The 15,057-nt window shown below is 44.2% G+C and overlaps 1 protein-coding gene across 1 annotated transcript in view; it reads left to right on the top strand.

The window, feature by feature from the left end:
* Window positions 1-7,757: 7,757 nt before the first annotated feature.
* LOC103799051 (alpha-2-macroglobulin-like) overlaps window positions 7,758-15,057 on the top strand; it is a gene marked incomplete at its 3' end in the record, with an annotated part of 27,243 nt that continues 19,943 nt past the window's right edge. The window contains exons 1-6 of the mRNA XM_009071343.1: window positions 7,758-7,846; window positions 9,532-9,715; window positions 10,836-10,995; window positions 11,856-11,908; window positions 12,429-12,449; window positions 12,802-12,970. Coding sequence (XP_009069591.1) covers window positions 7,758-7,846; window positions 9,532-9,715; window positions 10,836-10,995; window positions 11,856-11,908; window positions 12,429-12,449; window positions 12,802-12,970 — 676 coding nt within the window. The remainder of the gene's footprint in view (window positions 7,847-9,531; window positions 9,716-10,835; window positions 10,996-11,855; window positions 11,909-12,428; window positions 12,450-12,801; window positions 12,971-15,057) is intronic.

The following is a 15,057-nucleotide window of genomic DNA, read 5'->3' on the forward strand; positions in this document are numbered from 1 at the left end:
CAGCGCTGGGCACAAGGGGGATCGCTCCACCAAACTTGCGCAACCAGAGACAAAAACTTCACAGTTTATATACATTAAAGAACTCATGCATATTCATTATTTTCAGGAATAGGTGGTCATTATTACAATTAGTTCTTGGAAATCATTATCATTATCTCCTCCTTCATCTCCTCCCACTTCGCATTAGTCCCATGGTCTCTGGTGGTCGTCTGGGGGTCGTCGGGAGGAAGGCCAATGGTCTTCATCAGCTTGACCTTTGAGTTTGGCACATACTGCTAGGTCATGAGTCCAGCTGCATCTAGTTTTTCTTCCTTGTTTTACGCTACTTAAGCTAAAATAATGCCCTAAGTTCTACCCTTTTCATGCTTAATAAACTAAGACAATTCCTTATTAATCAACCTTTCTCTTCTTGTTTATTCAGGTGCTCTCTACCTGACTATCCCCTATCCTACTCTTTGCTTTGACTATTAACTATTCGATTCTTGTTATCAGTACAAGTTGATTATTGTCCTCCAAACCAAAGCTTCACACAAGACCAATGACTTGTCTTTTCCATACCCTCACAAAGATATTTTACAGGGACAGGTTTGTTGCACGTAAGGGTGAGTTATTCTCAGTAGTAGAGCTATTCTCAGTCCATATCTGTTGGATTACTGCTGTTGATGACCAGATGAGACCTAGGACATACTCCCCGGCCTAGTCTTTCCCCTATTTGTCCTATAAGGGCGAACAAAATCTTTGTCACAGCAGCTGTCCTCAGATCTCTGAAGGCAAACTAGCCATTTTCCTTCACTTCTGAACATCAGATTTCATTTCCATTCCCTGCATGTCCATTGTCTGGTATCAGATGGATGAGGAAAATGAAGCCTGCTGTTCACTGGCAGAAACATATAAACACATTTTTTCCAATGACATCCTCTCCTTTTGCATCCCAGTGCTATGAGTGGGTGAGAAGAGGGTGAAATGAAACTGCAACACTTGTAAGTCTAGCAGTGAAAATAAACCTCCATTACTGCACCAGACCAAAAGTGTGTACCTGTGTCATTACTTCTGTCTGTTGTAAGGAACTAGCTGCATGCCATGTTTTATAGGCCAAATGTCAAGTTAAACAGCTTGATCAAACAGAGAACTTAGGCTGAAGCTTGGGGAAAAAAGAGACAATTGTTCCCAAAGGAAAGTTGGGAAGGCTATAAACATCCCAAGAGGTCATGCAGGGAGAAAATTAGGAGGGCCAAAGCCCAGCTGGAACTTGATTTGGCTGTTAAAGTCAAGGACAACAAAAAAGGTTTTTATAAATACATTGGGAGCAAAAGGAGGGTCAAGGAGGTGTCCATCAGCTGATAAATGCCGTGGGTAGCGTAGTGACAGGGGATGAGGATAAGGCAGAGGTACTCAATGTCTTCTTTGCTTCTGTCTTTAATGTCAAGACTGGCAATCCTCAGAATACCCAGTTCCTAGAGCTGGAAGTTGGTGATGGGGAGATGAGAGAAGCCCCTGTAAAACAGGAGGAGATGGTTAATGACTTGCTATGCTAACTGGTCACTCACAAGTCCATGGACCCTGATGAGATCCACCCCATGATAATGAGAGAACTGTGAAAAGAACTTGCTAAAACACTTATAATCATCTACCAGCAGTGCTGGATAACTGGAGAAGTTCCAGCTGACTGGAAATTAGCAAATGTGACACCCATCTGTAAGAAAGGTTGGAAGGAGGATCTGGTGAACCACAGCCTGCAAGCCTAACCTCAGTTCTGGGCAAGGTCATGGAGGAGATCATCCTGAGTGCCATCACATGACACATGCAGGGCAACCAGGGGATCAAGTCCAACCAACATGGATTTATGAAAGGAAGTCCTACTTGACCAACCTGATCTCCTTGTATGCCAAAGTGGATAAAGGCAAGGCTATGGATGAGGTTTATCTGAATTTCAGTAAGGCATTTGACACTGTCTCCCACAGCTTACTTCTAGAAAAACTGGCTGCTTGTGGCTTGGATGGGTGAACCCTCTGATGGGTAAAAAACTGGCTGGGTAGCTGAGCCCAGAGAGTTGTGATTACTGGAGCTAAATCCAAGTGGCAGCTGGTCACTAGTGGTGTTCCCCAGGTCTCAGTATTGGGGCCAGTCCTATTTAACATCTTCACTGATGATCTGGACATGGAGATTGAGAGCATCCTCAGTAAATTTACAGACAATACTAAGTTGGGTGGGAGTGTCAATCTGCCTGAGGGTAGGAAAGCTCTGCAGAGAGACCTTGACCGACTTGATTGGTGAGCTGAGAACAACTGCATGAGGTTCAATAAGGCAAAGCGCTGAGTCCTGCACTTGGGACACAACAACTCCATGCAGTGCTACAGGCTAGAGGAAGAGTGGCTTGAGTGTTGTTCATGAGAAAGGAACTTGGGAGCGCTGGTGGACAGCCAGCTCAATATGAGCCAATATTGTGTGCAGGTGACCTCATTGCTCTCTACAACTACCTGAAAGAGGGTGGAGAGAGGTGGGGGATGGTCTTTTGTGCCATGCCTGCAGTGAGAGGACTAGAGGGAATGGTCATAAACTTCAGATTAGATGTTAGGAAAAGTTTTTTCCCTGTTAGGGTGGTCAGGCACTGGAATAGGTTATCCAGGGAGATGGTGGAGTCACCACCACTAGAAGTGTTTAAGAGGCATCTGGATCTGGCACTGGAGGTTATGGTTTAGGGTTAGGGGTTACAGCAGAGCAGCAGGCTAACAGTTGGGCTTGATGATCTTAGAGGTCTCCTCCAACCTTGACTCTATGATTCCAAGTGGTTGGACTTCTGGAGTCAAAGGAATACAGTTAATTGTGTGTAATTATTGAATCAATCAAGAACATGTTTTCCTCTCCATCTCTGCATTTTCATACTGCAGAGAGAGGAAGTAGTGGACAAATACTTACTACAAGAAACTTTCAGTTCAAATAGAGCAGAAACAGGCTCAGAGTGTGAACAGCGTAAAAACGTAGAGAATGTTAAAGGTGAAGCAGTAAGTTTCATTTCTACACAGCTGGAAAGCTATTTTTCACACAGAGATTTTGTTCCAACAAAGGAAGAGAAATGTTATTAATCTTCAATTTATCCTAATATTTTTATATTGTGTTTGAATTTACTATTATCAAGCTATTCATGGTCTGGAATTGCAGTCAGAGCAGTAACTCTGGCAGGACTGCATGATGGTGGGTGGTCCTGAAGCAAAAAGTCTACTGTTACCCAGTCTGAGCATTTGACTGACGTTGAGGCTGCTGAGCCTGTATGAACAGTTGCTGAAGTGCACACAGCAACTGTGGCCTGCTCTGTACATTCACCTCACCATGTGTATATGACATGGTGCACAGAAATGTTTCCATGGGGATTGCCCAAATAGCAAGTTGCAAGCCTTGCAAGCAGCAGGTTCGTGGTAGATGGTCTGAGGTGTGGGTTTGGTCTGGGAGAAACAGTCTGGAGAAATGGGCTGACAGGAACCTCATGAAGACCAACAAGGAGAATGTCAGCTGGGTCAGAACAACCTCGTCCAACTGTGCATGCTGAGGGTGACCCAGCTGGAAAGAAGCTTTGCAGAAAAGGACCTCAGGATCTTGATGAATACCAAGTTGAGCATGACCAACAGTGTGCCTGTGCTGCAGAGAAGACAATATCCTGGGCTGCATGCCAAAGGGTTGATGAAGGTGATCATTCCCCTCTACTCCACACTGGGGAGGCCACACTAGGAGCATTGTGTCCAGTTCTGAGCTCCTCAGTACAAGAGAGACATGAACATACTGGAGAGTCCAATGAAAGGCCACAAAGGTGATGAAAGGACTAGAGCATCTCTCTTGTCAGGAGAGTCTAAGGTAGTTCGGTTGGTTTATTCTAAAGCAGAGAAGGCTGAAGGGAGATCATATTCATAGAATCATAGAATTGCAACAATCAAATTTAGCATATAGATTTGGACTACATACAGTATACATTTGCTTTGTATTTTTATTCTAATTGCAGAAAACCCTTACCAGCTACCAGTGGTATTATCTTTCAGCTGTTTAACAGGATGTAACACATGAAGGTGTCAGGGCAGATAAAGAGAAAAATGCAGATCCCTGCATATTCAGCTAAGTGGATGTCTGCTGAGCCTCATACAGAGTGCACTGAGCTGAAGGTCTAAAGGTGGGAATGTTTCCAGGAAGGGTGGGTCTGCTTCTCAATAACCATGCCTGCAACAGTCAGACCTGGGAAAACTGCAGTTTTCACTAGGAGGTGAAAACTAGGAGTTTTCATCTTGGATTGTCTTGGTTACTTTGAGTGAGTCATTTTACCTGTGCCAGAGTCCATTCAGCTATCAAAAGATAGCTATCCTTGACTCCTAGAAAGTTGCCAGACCCTGTGATATAATGCTGGAGGGATACTTAGCCTGCTTTGTCAAAAGGGTGGTAGCATCTACAGAAGGAAACCTAATAGTTACTTTACTAGGGTATCCCAGAGAAGAAATGGCTTCTCATAATATCATGACGTGTAGGTGAAGTGAATGTGTCTCTGAGCTGTCCTGCTTAACCTTATGAATAGTGCAACAGCTTCGCCTCCCCTAGGATTTTACAGTGCAGGGCATATTACAATTTATTTAATAACAACAACAACAATAACAGCAGCAACAATAATAATTATTATTTTTATTTTGATACATTAATATTTTAATATTTAGCTCTTCAAACTTGGCCTCTTAATCTCATCCTAAAGAGATGCTCAGGGAATGTCAACTAAATAAATACAATTAGATTGCCTCAAAAATTGACCATTCTTTGAAGGGAAAGGACTTTCAGCTGTGGATTTTACTTTCAATGAAGCACATGTCACTCTCTAGATTCAAGATTTTACAACACTAAAGGGATTTGAAGCAAATGTATTAATTTCCATGAAAAGCAGTTGAGCAAATATCTTTGGCAGAGTTTTTAATCTTCTGTCTAGAGCATGTTGATATAGCCGATTGATACATATTGGTTTTCTTTTTGGATGAACTCTGTAAGCAGTGATAAACTAATACTGGGGGAGAATGGCTAGCAGATTGAGGTAAGTTACAGTCCTTATTCTTCATGGCATCTCTGAGGCTGCACTTGAATTCTGTCTGGTCTGCTGACCCCCAGTCCAAGAGAAAGATGGATGAACTGGAGGTGGTCCAAAGGAGGACAGTCAAACTGGTCGGAGTGTGGAGCACATGACCTAGAGAGAGTGACAAGGAAGGCAAGGCTTGTTGAGCCTGACCAGGTGGAGGTTGTAGTAGTTAAATAACTGCCTTCAAATACTTGAAGGACCGTTCCCAGGATGTTGGAACGTGACTTTTCTTGATGGGGCAGATGATATAAATTGGGGCAATGGCTGCAACTGCAGCTTTGGGAGTTCAAACTGGACATGAGGAATAACATCTTCACCAGAGATTAGCACAACAATGGAACACATCACTGGGGAATTAGGAGGTTCTCCATCCTTGGAAGTTTTCAATATTGGATTTGACAAAGTCACGGTTGACAAGATTGGCAGCAGTCCTGCTAGAAGTTAAGGGATGGACTAGATGACTTCCAGAGCTCCCTTACAACCAGCACTTCTGTGATGCTATTGATGAACGGAACAGGATTCTTGGTTCAGATACAGGATACTTAATACTGGTTTTGTACAACTGGGATACCTGTCCCTTTGAGCTCTGCCAAATGGCAGAACTTCGCAGACAATATTAAAAAATACTCTCCTCATGGATAGGCCAACACCTTGCAGGAGTTTTCTTGAGGACTTGAACACTTAAAATCTAGCCAAAAAGATCTAGAAAGCCTGTTGACCTTCTCAGTTGTACTCACAGCAAGTGGAAATGACAGGGGAGAGAGGGAAAGCTTGTTGTCATTGCCTTGCTCATGCCACCTCCTACGAGCTGATGGGTGATGCAGAAACCCTTCAAATTAGGTTGCTTGGACCTGAGTTGCTATTGGGAATGGGACGGAGGCCAAGAAGTTTGAGGGCGGTTTGATATCTGTGCATGTTAAGAGGGACCTACCAGGATTTTCACACATTTAAATACTTTCCCCCCTCAATGTACTGAAAACGTTTCTCTCCAGTTTTTGGCTACAGAGCACATTTTTTACCAAGATCCTAATGATCAGGAGCTGGCTTGGAAGTGGGATGAGCTGTTTGGCAACTTGCCAATAAAAGGTAGACCTAGCTTCCTCTGTCATGTACAGTTCTGTACCTTGTTCCTGTGGGATTTCTGTTCCATCAGTCCAACTTCTGACATCTTCAAACCAATGCAAAAAAGGCTTTGACCACCCCATGTACAAATCCTCTTCTCTGTGAGTGAAGCAGACCTTTATGGGTTTTATTTCTTCTGGGCAGGCAAAGCAACCTTTAGGCATCACATGGAGAAGGAAGAGCACAAATCTGGGCTGTCTTTTGTGCAATCCCCAAGGAAATTGGACATGCACTGCTATCCTCTTGTTTCCTGTGCAGGTCACTGCAGGGCAGAATGAGGTCTGTAATGAAGGTTTGTTATTGCACTGCACTTGGATTTCTTAGTTCCAAAGTTCCTGAGCTTACCAAATGTTTGATGATGATAGTAAAAAAAAGGGAAGAACAGACAAAATCATTTTATCCTGCACACTTTTTAATCTGAAAATTATGCTTTAAGTCACATTTTAAATGTCCATTCATTGGAGTTTGCATTAGAACTATAAGTAAGACAGATACTCTATTGCCACTTGCAAGGGTAATAATTACCAGAGCTATTGATCCTCCTGCTGCAGACCAAGGTAAAGACAGTAAAGACAGTGAACAAAACCCCCTGTTTCCCTCTATGATACTACATTGCCCATCACAGTGCATTACATGGATTTTCACATAATGAAACCAGGAAGACTCCATCAAACAGCAATAATTTGATCTAGATGTACCAATAACTTGACCTGGAACAAGTACAGGGAAATTAAGACAAAGGGCCACATCTGTTCTGCTATGTGAGGGTAGCTGTGGCTCTGTGGAACTGGTTAATGTGTTACATGCTGTTAATGGGTTGAACTTTTGGCAGCTTCCCATCATGTCACTGTCCCTGTTTCTGTCAGGGTGAAGGCCAGATTATCTTAGTTGACTCGATTGTCCAGGCACTCTGTGGCCCCTTTTCCTGGCATTAGCCCTGATGAGACCAGGAGTGGAGAGCACAAGGGAACAGTGTGGGTGGAGGGGGAAGGTTTTTACAGTTAGCATTCCCTGTTTACAAAACCTGCCTTTAAATGGGGGTTAGGTACACCCATTCTTGTTTTGCCAAATCTTTGCTCAATCTTCTGCTCCCAGTTTGAAGGAAATCAAACAGCTCCTGCTCCTCCAGCAGCCTAAATGACCAGTGCCTTGCCTGTCTCCATACAGGGAGCCCTGCCAGAGGCTTTCCCCTTATCCTCTTCTGTTAGCCCTTCTTTTCTTTAGCTACCACCTTTCCTCTTCCATTTCCTGCTGCCCTGCTCCAAAAGAGAGACAACTCCAGGCTGTCAAGCACACTCCCCTCCCTCTCTCCCCCAGCACCTGGCCTTCTGCCCGGACTCAGAGCAGCTAGTTCTAGCTCCTCCTTACTGTTTCTCGGTGTTTCCGGGTCGGCCCTGGCCTCCAGCCCTTATCTCCCCCAGCCCTGGGACTGTTTGCAGAGAAGAGTATAAAGGGGTTGACTGGGAGAGCAGAGTGGGAGTAAAAGCAGCGTTGGACCACACTGGGTGTCTGCTTGACTCACCACGTCCTGCTGTGTACCATGGGGAAGAACAGGCTGCCCATCAAACCAAGCATCTTCCTCCTTCTCCTCTTCTTCTTTCCAGGAGACACCTCACCCATCACAGAGCCGTAAGCTATGCAGAGGGGTCTCTGGGCAGGCAGGAGACTAGGGTTGTATTCCTGTGTCTGTTGCTTTGTACCTTATCTTTTGTCTGCTTTCTTCTACTCAGGAATAAAGGTACCTGGGCTGGGTAAAGTGTCTTCTGCAAATAGAAACTCTCATGCTTCAGAGTGATCCAAAACAATCTGTGAAACAGATATCAATTAAACTTTGGGGGGAAAAAAATAAGAAAGAAAAAGGAAAAGAGGGAAAGGTCTGTGAGAACAGACCTTCTGCTGTTTCAGTGTATTAACAAGATTTAAACAAAATTTTCTGCGCAAAACTGTTTCTTTTGAAAGACAACTTTTTTATAACTGTTTGCACATTGAGTTCTTAAGAGACAGACTGTTTTGAAAGGACAGTGAAAGGTTTCATTTTGGGTTGACTACCCTACTCTCAGGTTGAAATGCCCAGGAGTTGGGAGTGGGTTTTTTTATTGGTACTGAGAAAAAAAGGAACAAATAACACATCTGGCAAGCTCAGAAATGGCTTTATTTTTTAATTCACATTTTTCAGCTCAGCCAATGGAATGAAAATTCTCTTCTCATCCAGGGTTATGTGGCATCGTAAGACTGTGACTATTAAGGTCTGTGAGAGTATGTTGTGCTGCATCCCTTCTTCACCCCCTTTTACTCTGTATGTGAAGGGAGTATGTGTGTATGTATGGTAGGAGCAGTCCTTGAGGGGTCCTGACATGCCAAAGACTTTCTCCTTTGGCTTTTTGACAATGTCTTTTCCTCCTGCAAAGCAAGGCTGTGCTACAGTGCTTCCATCAAATGCAGGGGAAACAGGCAGCAGGGCTGGGGTCTGAGGGGCCAGAGCTTATTCCCTGCAGACCAACTGATGGACATAAAGGTGCCAGAGCCTCTCCTACTGCTAGAGGGAATGCCCTAATCTTACTGTTGAAGTGTTGAGGGCTCTTCTCCCAACTGCTCGCTGTTCTGGGTATGGCTGCCTGAGGCTAGTCCTCACTCACCAAAAAGGGAGCACAGTTGGGATTAGGCGGATCAAGATTGATTCCCAGATGCAGTTCTGGGCACCAGGACATCACTGGCAAGTTGCTGCTCTGGGAGAGAGTTGCTGCTCTGGGAGAGAGGCTCCGTAGGGCTGAGCAGGGAGCCCTTGTTGAGCTGAGTCAGAGGGGCTTGCTTCTGTGAAAACATGAAATTTGCTCCTGCGTTTTTGTTTAAGATCTGGCACCACTCTGTGGCAGTTTTTGGTCTGTGCGAGGAATGAGAGTAGTGCTACAGACGCTTTGCAGGGTGTAGTCAATGACATTTATTCACTGGGTGCCAGCACTTGTGTGGCTCCTGAATCCTACTAATAGTGTCTAGAAAAGGTGACGATTGGCTTCCACCCCGGTGTTATTCAGGGTCCCAGGAAGAAGTGCTACTGTTGTGCAAGAACATGGAAAAACATATCCCTTCCAGATATTTGCATTGAGGATTCCCTCTGGTATTTTACATTTGCGACCAGCCTTTCTGCTTTCCCCTGCTGTTACAGACATGCTGGAAATCTTGTTGCACTCCTAGAAAATACACCTCTCTCCCTGTACAGTGAAGGCTGCAGTCATCAGATTGGTTTACTTGTTCTTTCTATATGACTCCTGTTACATGTTCCTGTTCCTCTGACTGGTCCTTCTCCCGTGTTCTAGGCAGTATATGGTGCTGCTGCCCTTTCTGATACACACAGATTCTCCTGAGAAAGTCTGTGTTCAGCTAACCCACCTGAATGAGTCTGTGACGCTGAGAGCCACGCTCGAATACCAAGGGGAAAACAGGAGCTTGATTAATGATGTGGTGTCAGAGAAAGATGTGTTCACCTGCATCCCTTTCTCTGTGAGTATCTCGTCCTTGCGGAATGATTGTTTGTGCTAGTGATAAACTGTAAAAGCACTGAGAAGTAATGACCAGAGTAATATTGTATAGGTATTCACTTATGTCTTGGATAAAGGTATGTTCATGTCCATCCTCAACACCCTCTTGCTGCTGAGGTCTCCTTAGTAGGCTACCTGATTGTAAGATGCTGAATTCTGCAAAGCCAGCCCTCTAGGACTGGAGGAGGAGGCCAGGAGAAAGAAGTGGCTTTAGTATTGACACTCCTGATGGCTATTTGGTGAAATGACTCTTAACATCATCCTTCAACAGCCACAGTTTGTCACTTGAGTGCCTTCAAATTGTGGTAGAGCTTTTGGACCTCAGATGCTTTTTGCCTGGTGAATATAGTACACTGAATTACTTAAAGAACATAGAGCTGTGATTGCCTGTATCTGAAAAAGACAGCAAAGCAGGAAATTTGTAGCTTAATGTAGTTGATAGCTCCAGGAACTATAACAACTTGTAGGCAAGTAGGAAAGCTGGTCATATGGCTCAGATGTTTTATAAAAAGCATAATAATAAGTAATAATACACAATAAATGCTTTATTATGTCTTTGAAGACTGAAGAATTGGTCTTCAGGGCATGGAAAAGATTGACATTAGTGTCTTGGTTTGTCAGATGTAGGCTGAAGATTGACTTTGTCACTTGTGAAAGAGATATATAGAAGTATGGCATGACTGGTTTGGAAAAGAGAATGTTCTGCAGGGACCAAGGATATTTTTGGAAAGAGAAGAACTAGGGGCATTATTGGAAAGAGAAGAGGGATAATTCCATCCCTCTTGTGAATGTCAAAAGGAAAATGATGGAACGGTTTTGGTCAGGGGAGTAAGAATTTCTTAAAATTGGGTGGTAGAGCTGGGAGTTCCTCTCCTGCACAATACTTGCACAATCACTGCACAGCAGGAGGAAGGACAAGTAAAGAACAAGTAAAGATCAGTCCTTTGTTCCTGATTATAGCTCCCTTCCCCTCTGTGTTGAGTCCATCAGGATTATGCTGGATCTCTTATTTCATGAAGACCAGTTCAGTTCAGGAAGCCTTTAAAGATAGCTCATAACATAGTTGCCTTCTTACTCTCCAGCTTCCCAAATCAAACAACCAGCCACCAATCACGTTTCTCACCGTGACGGTGAAGGGGGCCACACTGCAGTTCATGAGCCGCAAATCGGTGCTGGTCCAGAATTCTGAGAGCTTGGTCTTCATCCAGACAGACAAACCCATCTACAGGCCTGGACAGACAGGTATTGGGAAAGAGGTGGAGTCTTGAATTAGAGACAAAAATTTGTACTTAAACTGTTGGATTATGCTGGCCAGATGTCAGTTGCTTTCAGTGGGGGTCACGACTGCACCCTCATGGCTGAGGCTTATGTTTTAATGCTCCATATAGGAACAATTTGGGGAACCTTAATATGCATGCACATATCTAGGGCACCTGTAACACTCCCTCTGTCACTGGAGACTCTGTTGTTGTGGTCCATGCAGTTAGGGTCTATATTAAAATCAGAGAAAGGCTATAGAGAATGGGACAAAAATTCAGACTAAGTCATGAAATTGCTTTCAAAGTGGCAGCTGATTTTGCTCAGTGAAGACAAAGAGAATTATGTAAGTAATTTATTTCTTCTGGGCCATTGATCTCCTAAATTTGGCCTGGATAGAAATGAATGTCCTAAAAGAGGTACTGAATTCTCTCTCCATTCACAGCCAACACAAGCTTGAAGCCAAATGCTGAAGTAAGTTGCTTGCATTCATCCTAGGAAGTCAGTCTGGTTATAACAAAATCAGAAGACTCATGTGAATTCCAGCTTAAAAATGTGTCCTTGCAAAGTAGACAAAGGCAACTTAAATTTAACTTTGGTTCCAATTAGTGAGATTCTGATGTTCATGATCATTAAGATGTTCATCCTGCTATGGATTTGCTCTTAATATCCTGTTATTCATGTACCCATCTTAGGTGGGTAACCTTCTAGCATGAGTTAGCTTTCTAGTGAATGGAATTTCTTTAGAACAGCTTTGTTCTCTGTTATACCGTTTATTTTTGTAAGTGATGTTTTCTGGTTGGTGACCACACTGTGGAAGCTCACTGTTTGCCTTTCTCCATCAGTCCAGTTCAGAATTGTTTGTCTGGATGAAGATTTCCATCCCTTGAATGAGGTGGTAAGTATGATACTTCCTTTTTCTTGATATTTGGCCTTAGCTCAATTGTGAGGAAAGGGAGGAAAGAATTATATTTTGGGGAGAACTTTCAGTACACTGAAATAACAGTGAAATTTCTGGCTCATCTCAGATGTTGTTAACAGGGTCTGTTGTCAAATTTCTGCATAAGACTGCCTTCTGCATTCTTGAAAAGGTTTGACAAATGGCAAATGAACAGTGGTGGTGTAAACAGTGAGCAAATATGCCATTACCATGGCGTACACTTGCTCTTATTAGTATAGATCATCCAGAATCAGTAGTTGGCAACTTCAGTAGTCCTTTCTGCCTGAGACAAAGGATTGATCTCCTTCCCTGCCTCGATGTTGTTGTCTTCAAAATACTCTGTTGTTCTATACCAGGAACTTTTTTCCTTATCCCATTGGATGAATGGCTTTTACCTTGAGACATGGTCTCAGCCCTAGTCATTTGACTGTGTTGCTTGCACTGTCTTAACATGCTGCCCTCTTTCTTCTTTTTCTAGTTTCCACTGGTATATATTGAGGTATGTACAAATATTTCGTTCATGTTTGCATCTATTGCACCTCATCCTGGGCAGAATAAACAGTTGCCTCATGATGATTCTTGTTTACTTTTTAAAAAAATTAATCAGTCCATTACATTAGTTCAAGGTGACAGAGCTTTAACTCATATGGTGGCAGCTATGTAGCTGAGCCCAGGTTACAGCTCCTCTGTTGTTCAGCTGTGGGCACCCCACACAACTCTGCTAGTGCCCCCCACTCCTGCCCTGTAGCCTTCTGAAACACTAGGGCTAGATCTCCCCTCACTGCTTTTGCTAGACCTCATTGCAGACTCCCATTGTTCTCACAAGCTCTTTGTAATCACATTATCTGTAGGACCCAAAGAAAAACCGTCTGTACCAGTGGACAAATGCAGAATTAAAGATGGGATTTATACAGCTGTTCTTCAACCTCACCTCTGAACCTATGGAAGGGACCTACACAGTGGTGGCACAGAAGGCCTCTGGGAAGACAGTTCAGCATCTTTTCTTTGTGGAGGAGTATGGTAACTGTCCCTGCAATTTCAAATTCCTAGCAGCTAATCCCATGGGGCGTGAAAGCTTAATTGAACAGGGTGGTAGATTTGACCACGATGTCCAGCATGGCTGGAAAATTGTTTCTGTGTCCTCTCCTTCCCAAGAATCATCCCTTTCTGAGGAGAAGACTGAAGGACTTGAGCAACCTATCTTCACTCCTCCACCTGAACACACAAGAAGAACTAGAGATATGTGTGTACCTGTGTAGATATAACATTGTTGGCATCATGGAGACATAGTGGGATGGCTCCTATGTCTGGAACATTGGAATGGCAGGCTTTAGGCTCTTCAGGAAAGACAGGCTGGGGAAACGGGGAGGAGGAGTAGCCCTCTATGTCAATGAGCAACTGGAGAGTGTGGAGCTCAGCCTGGGGACAGATGAGGAAAGAGTCAAGAATCTGTTGGTCAAGATTAAGGGTAGAGTTGGGACAGGGGATGTTATAGTTGGGATCTGCTACAGACCACCTGATCAGGAGGAGGGTGTGAATGAGGCCCTCTACAGACAGATGACAATACCCTCAAGCTCAGAAGCTCTGGTCCTCGTGGGGGATTTTACTCACTCCAATATCTGTTGGAAGAGCAACATGGCAGTGCATAGGCAATCCCAGAGGTTCCTCAAATGTGTCAACAATATCTTCCTTACATAGATGATAGAGGAACCAACAAGAAGAAGAGCAATGATGGACCTTGTGCTCACCAACAGGGAGGAGCTGGTAGGAAATGTGGTGCTCCAAGGCAGCCTTGGCTCTAGTGACCACAAGGTGGTGGAGTTTGAGATCCTCAGGGCAGTGAGGAAGGCACACAGCAAGCTCACTGCCCTGCACTTCAGGAGAGCAGACTTTGGCTTCTTCGAAGACCTTCTTGGCAGAGTCTCTTGGGATGAAGTCCTGGAAGTCAGAGGGGCCCAAGACTGCTGGCTGATATTCAAGGATCATCTACTCCAAGCTCAGGACCAATGCATCCAGACATGGAGGAAATCAGACAAAAATGCCATAAGGCCTCAATGGATGAATAAGGAAGTGCTGAGGAAACTCAGGGGAAAAAAGGAGGCCTTTAGGAGGTAAAACGGAGGACAAATGGACTGGAAGAAATACAGAGTTGTAAGAGAAGCTAGAGACACAGTCAGGGAAGCTAAGGCACAGTTGGAATTATGGTTAGCCAGGGACATTAAGGATAACAAAAAGGGCTCCTACAGGTATGCTGCATGTAAAAGTAAGGCTAGGGATAATGTGGGCCTTCTCCAAAAGGAAACAGGAGAACTGGCTACCCTGGATATAGAAAAAGCTGAGGTTCTCAGTGACTTATTTTCCTCAGTCTTCAAGTGCTCTAGCCATTCTGACCAGACCAAGAAGGGCAAAGGTGGAGACTACGAGAATGAAACCCCTAAACCCACAGTAGAAGAGGATCAGGTTTGAGACCATCTAAGGAACCTGAATGTGCATAAGCCCATGGGTCCTGAGGAACAGGTAGATGTAGTTGCTAAGCCACTATCTATAATTTTTGGGAAATCGTGGCAGTCAAAGGAAGTCCCTGAAGACTGGAAAAAGCATGAAATGAAAAACAAAGAGGTGATAACCATCAGGGCTTTAACAGGGGCAAGTCATGCCTGATGAATCTGGTGGCCTTCTATGATGGGGCCACTGAATTTGTGGATAGGGGCAGAGCAAATGATATCATCTACCTGGGCTTATGCAAAGTATTTGACACTGTCCCGCACCACATCCTTGTCTCTAAATTGGAGAGACATGGATCTGATGGGTGGAGCACTCGGTGGGTAAAGAACTGGCTGGATGGTCATACACAGAGAGTTGCGGTCAGTCATTGTCCACGTGGAGGGCAGTGACGACTGGTGTCCCTCAGGGGTTGGTGCTGGGGCCGATACTGTTCAACATCTTTGTTACCAACATGGACAGTGGGATTGAGTGCACCCTCAGCAAGTTCTCTGATGACACCAAGCTGTGTGGGGCAGTTGACATGCTGGAGGGAAGGGATGCCAACCAGAAGGACCTTGACAGGCTTGAGAGATGGGCTAATGCAAACCTCATGAAGTTTAACA

This window comes from Acanthisitta chloris, unplaced genomic scaffold (assembly GCF_000695815.1).
Source record: "Acanthisitta chloris isolate BGI_N310 unplaced genomic scaffold, ASM69581v1 scaffold14353, whole genome shotgun sequence".
In the NCBI taxonomy this organism is placed as follows: Eukaryota; Metazoa; Chordata; class Aves; order Passeriformes; family Acanthisittidae; genus Acanthisitta; species Acanthisitta chloris.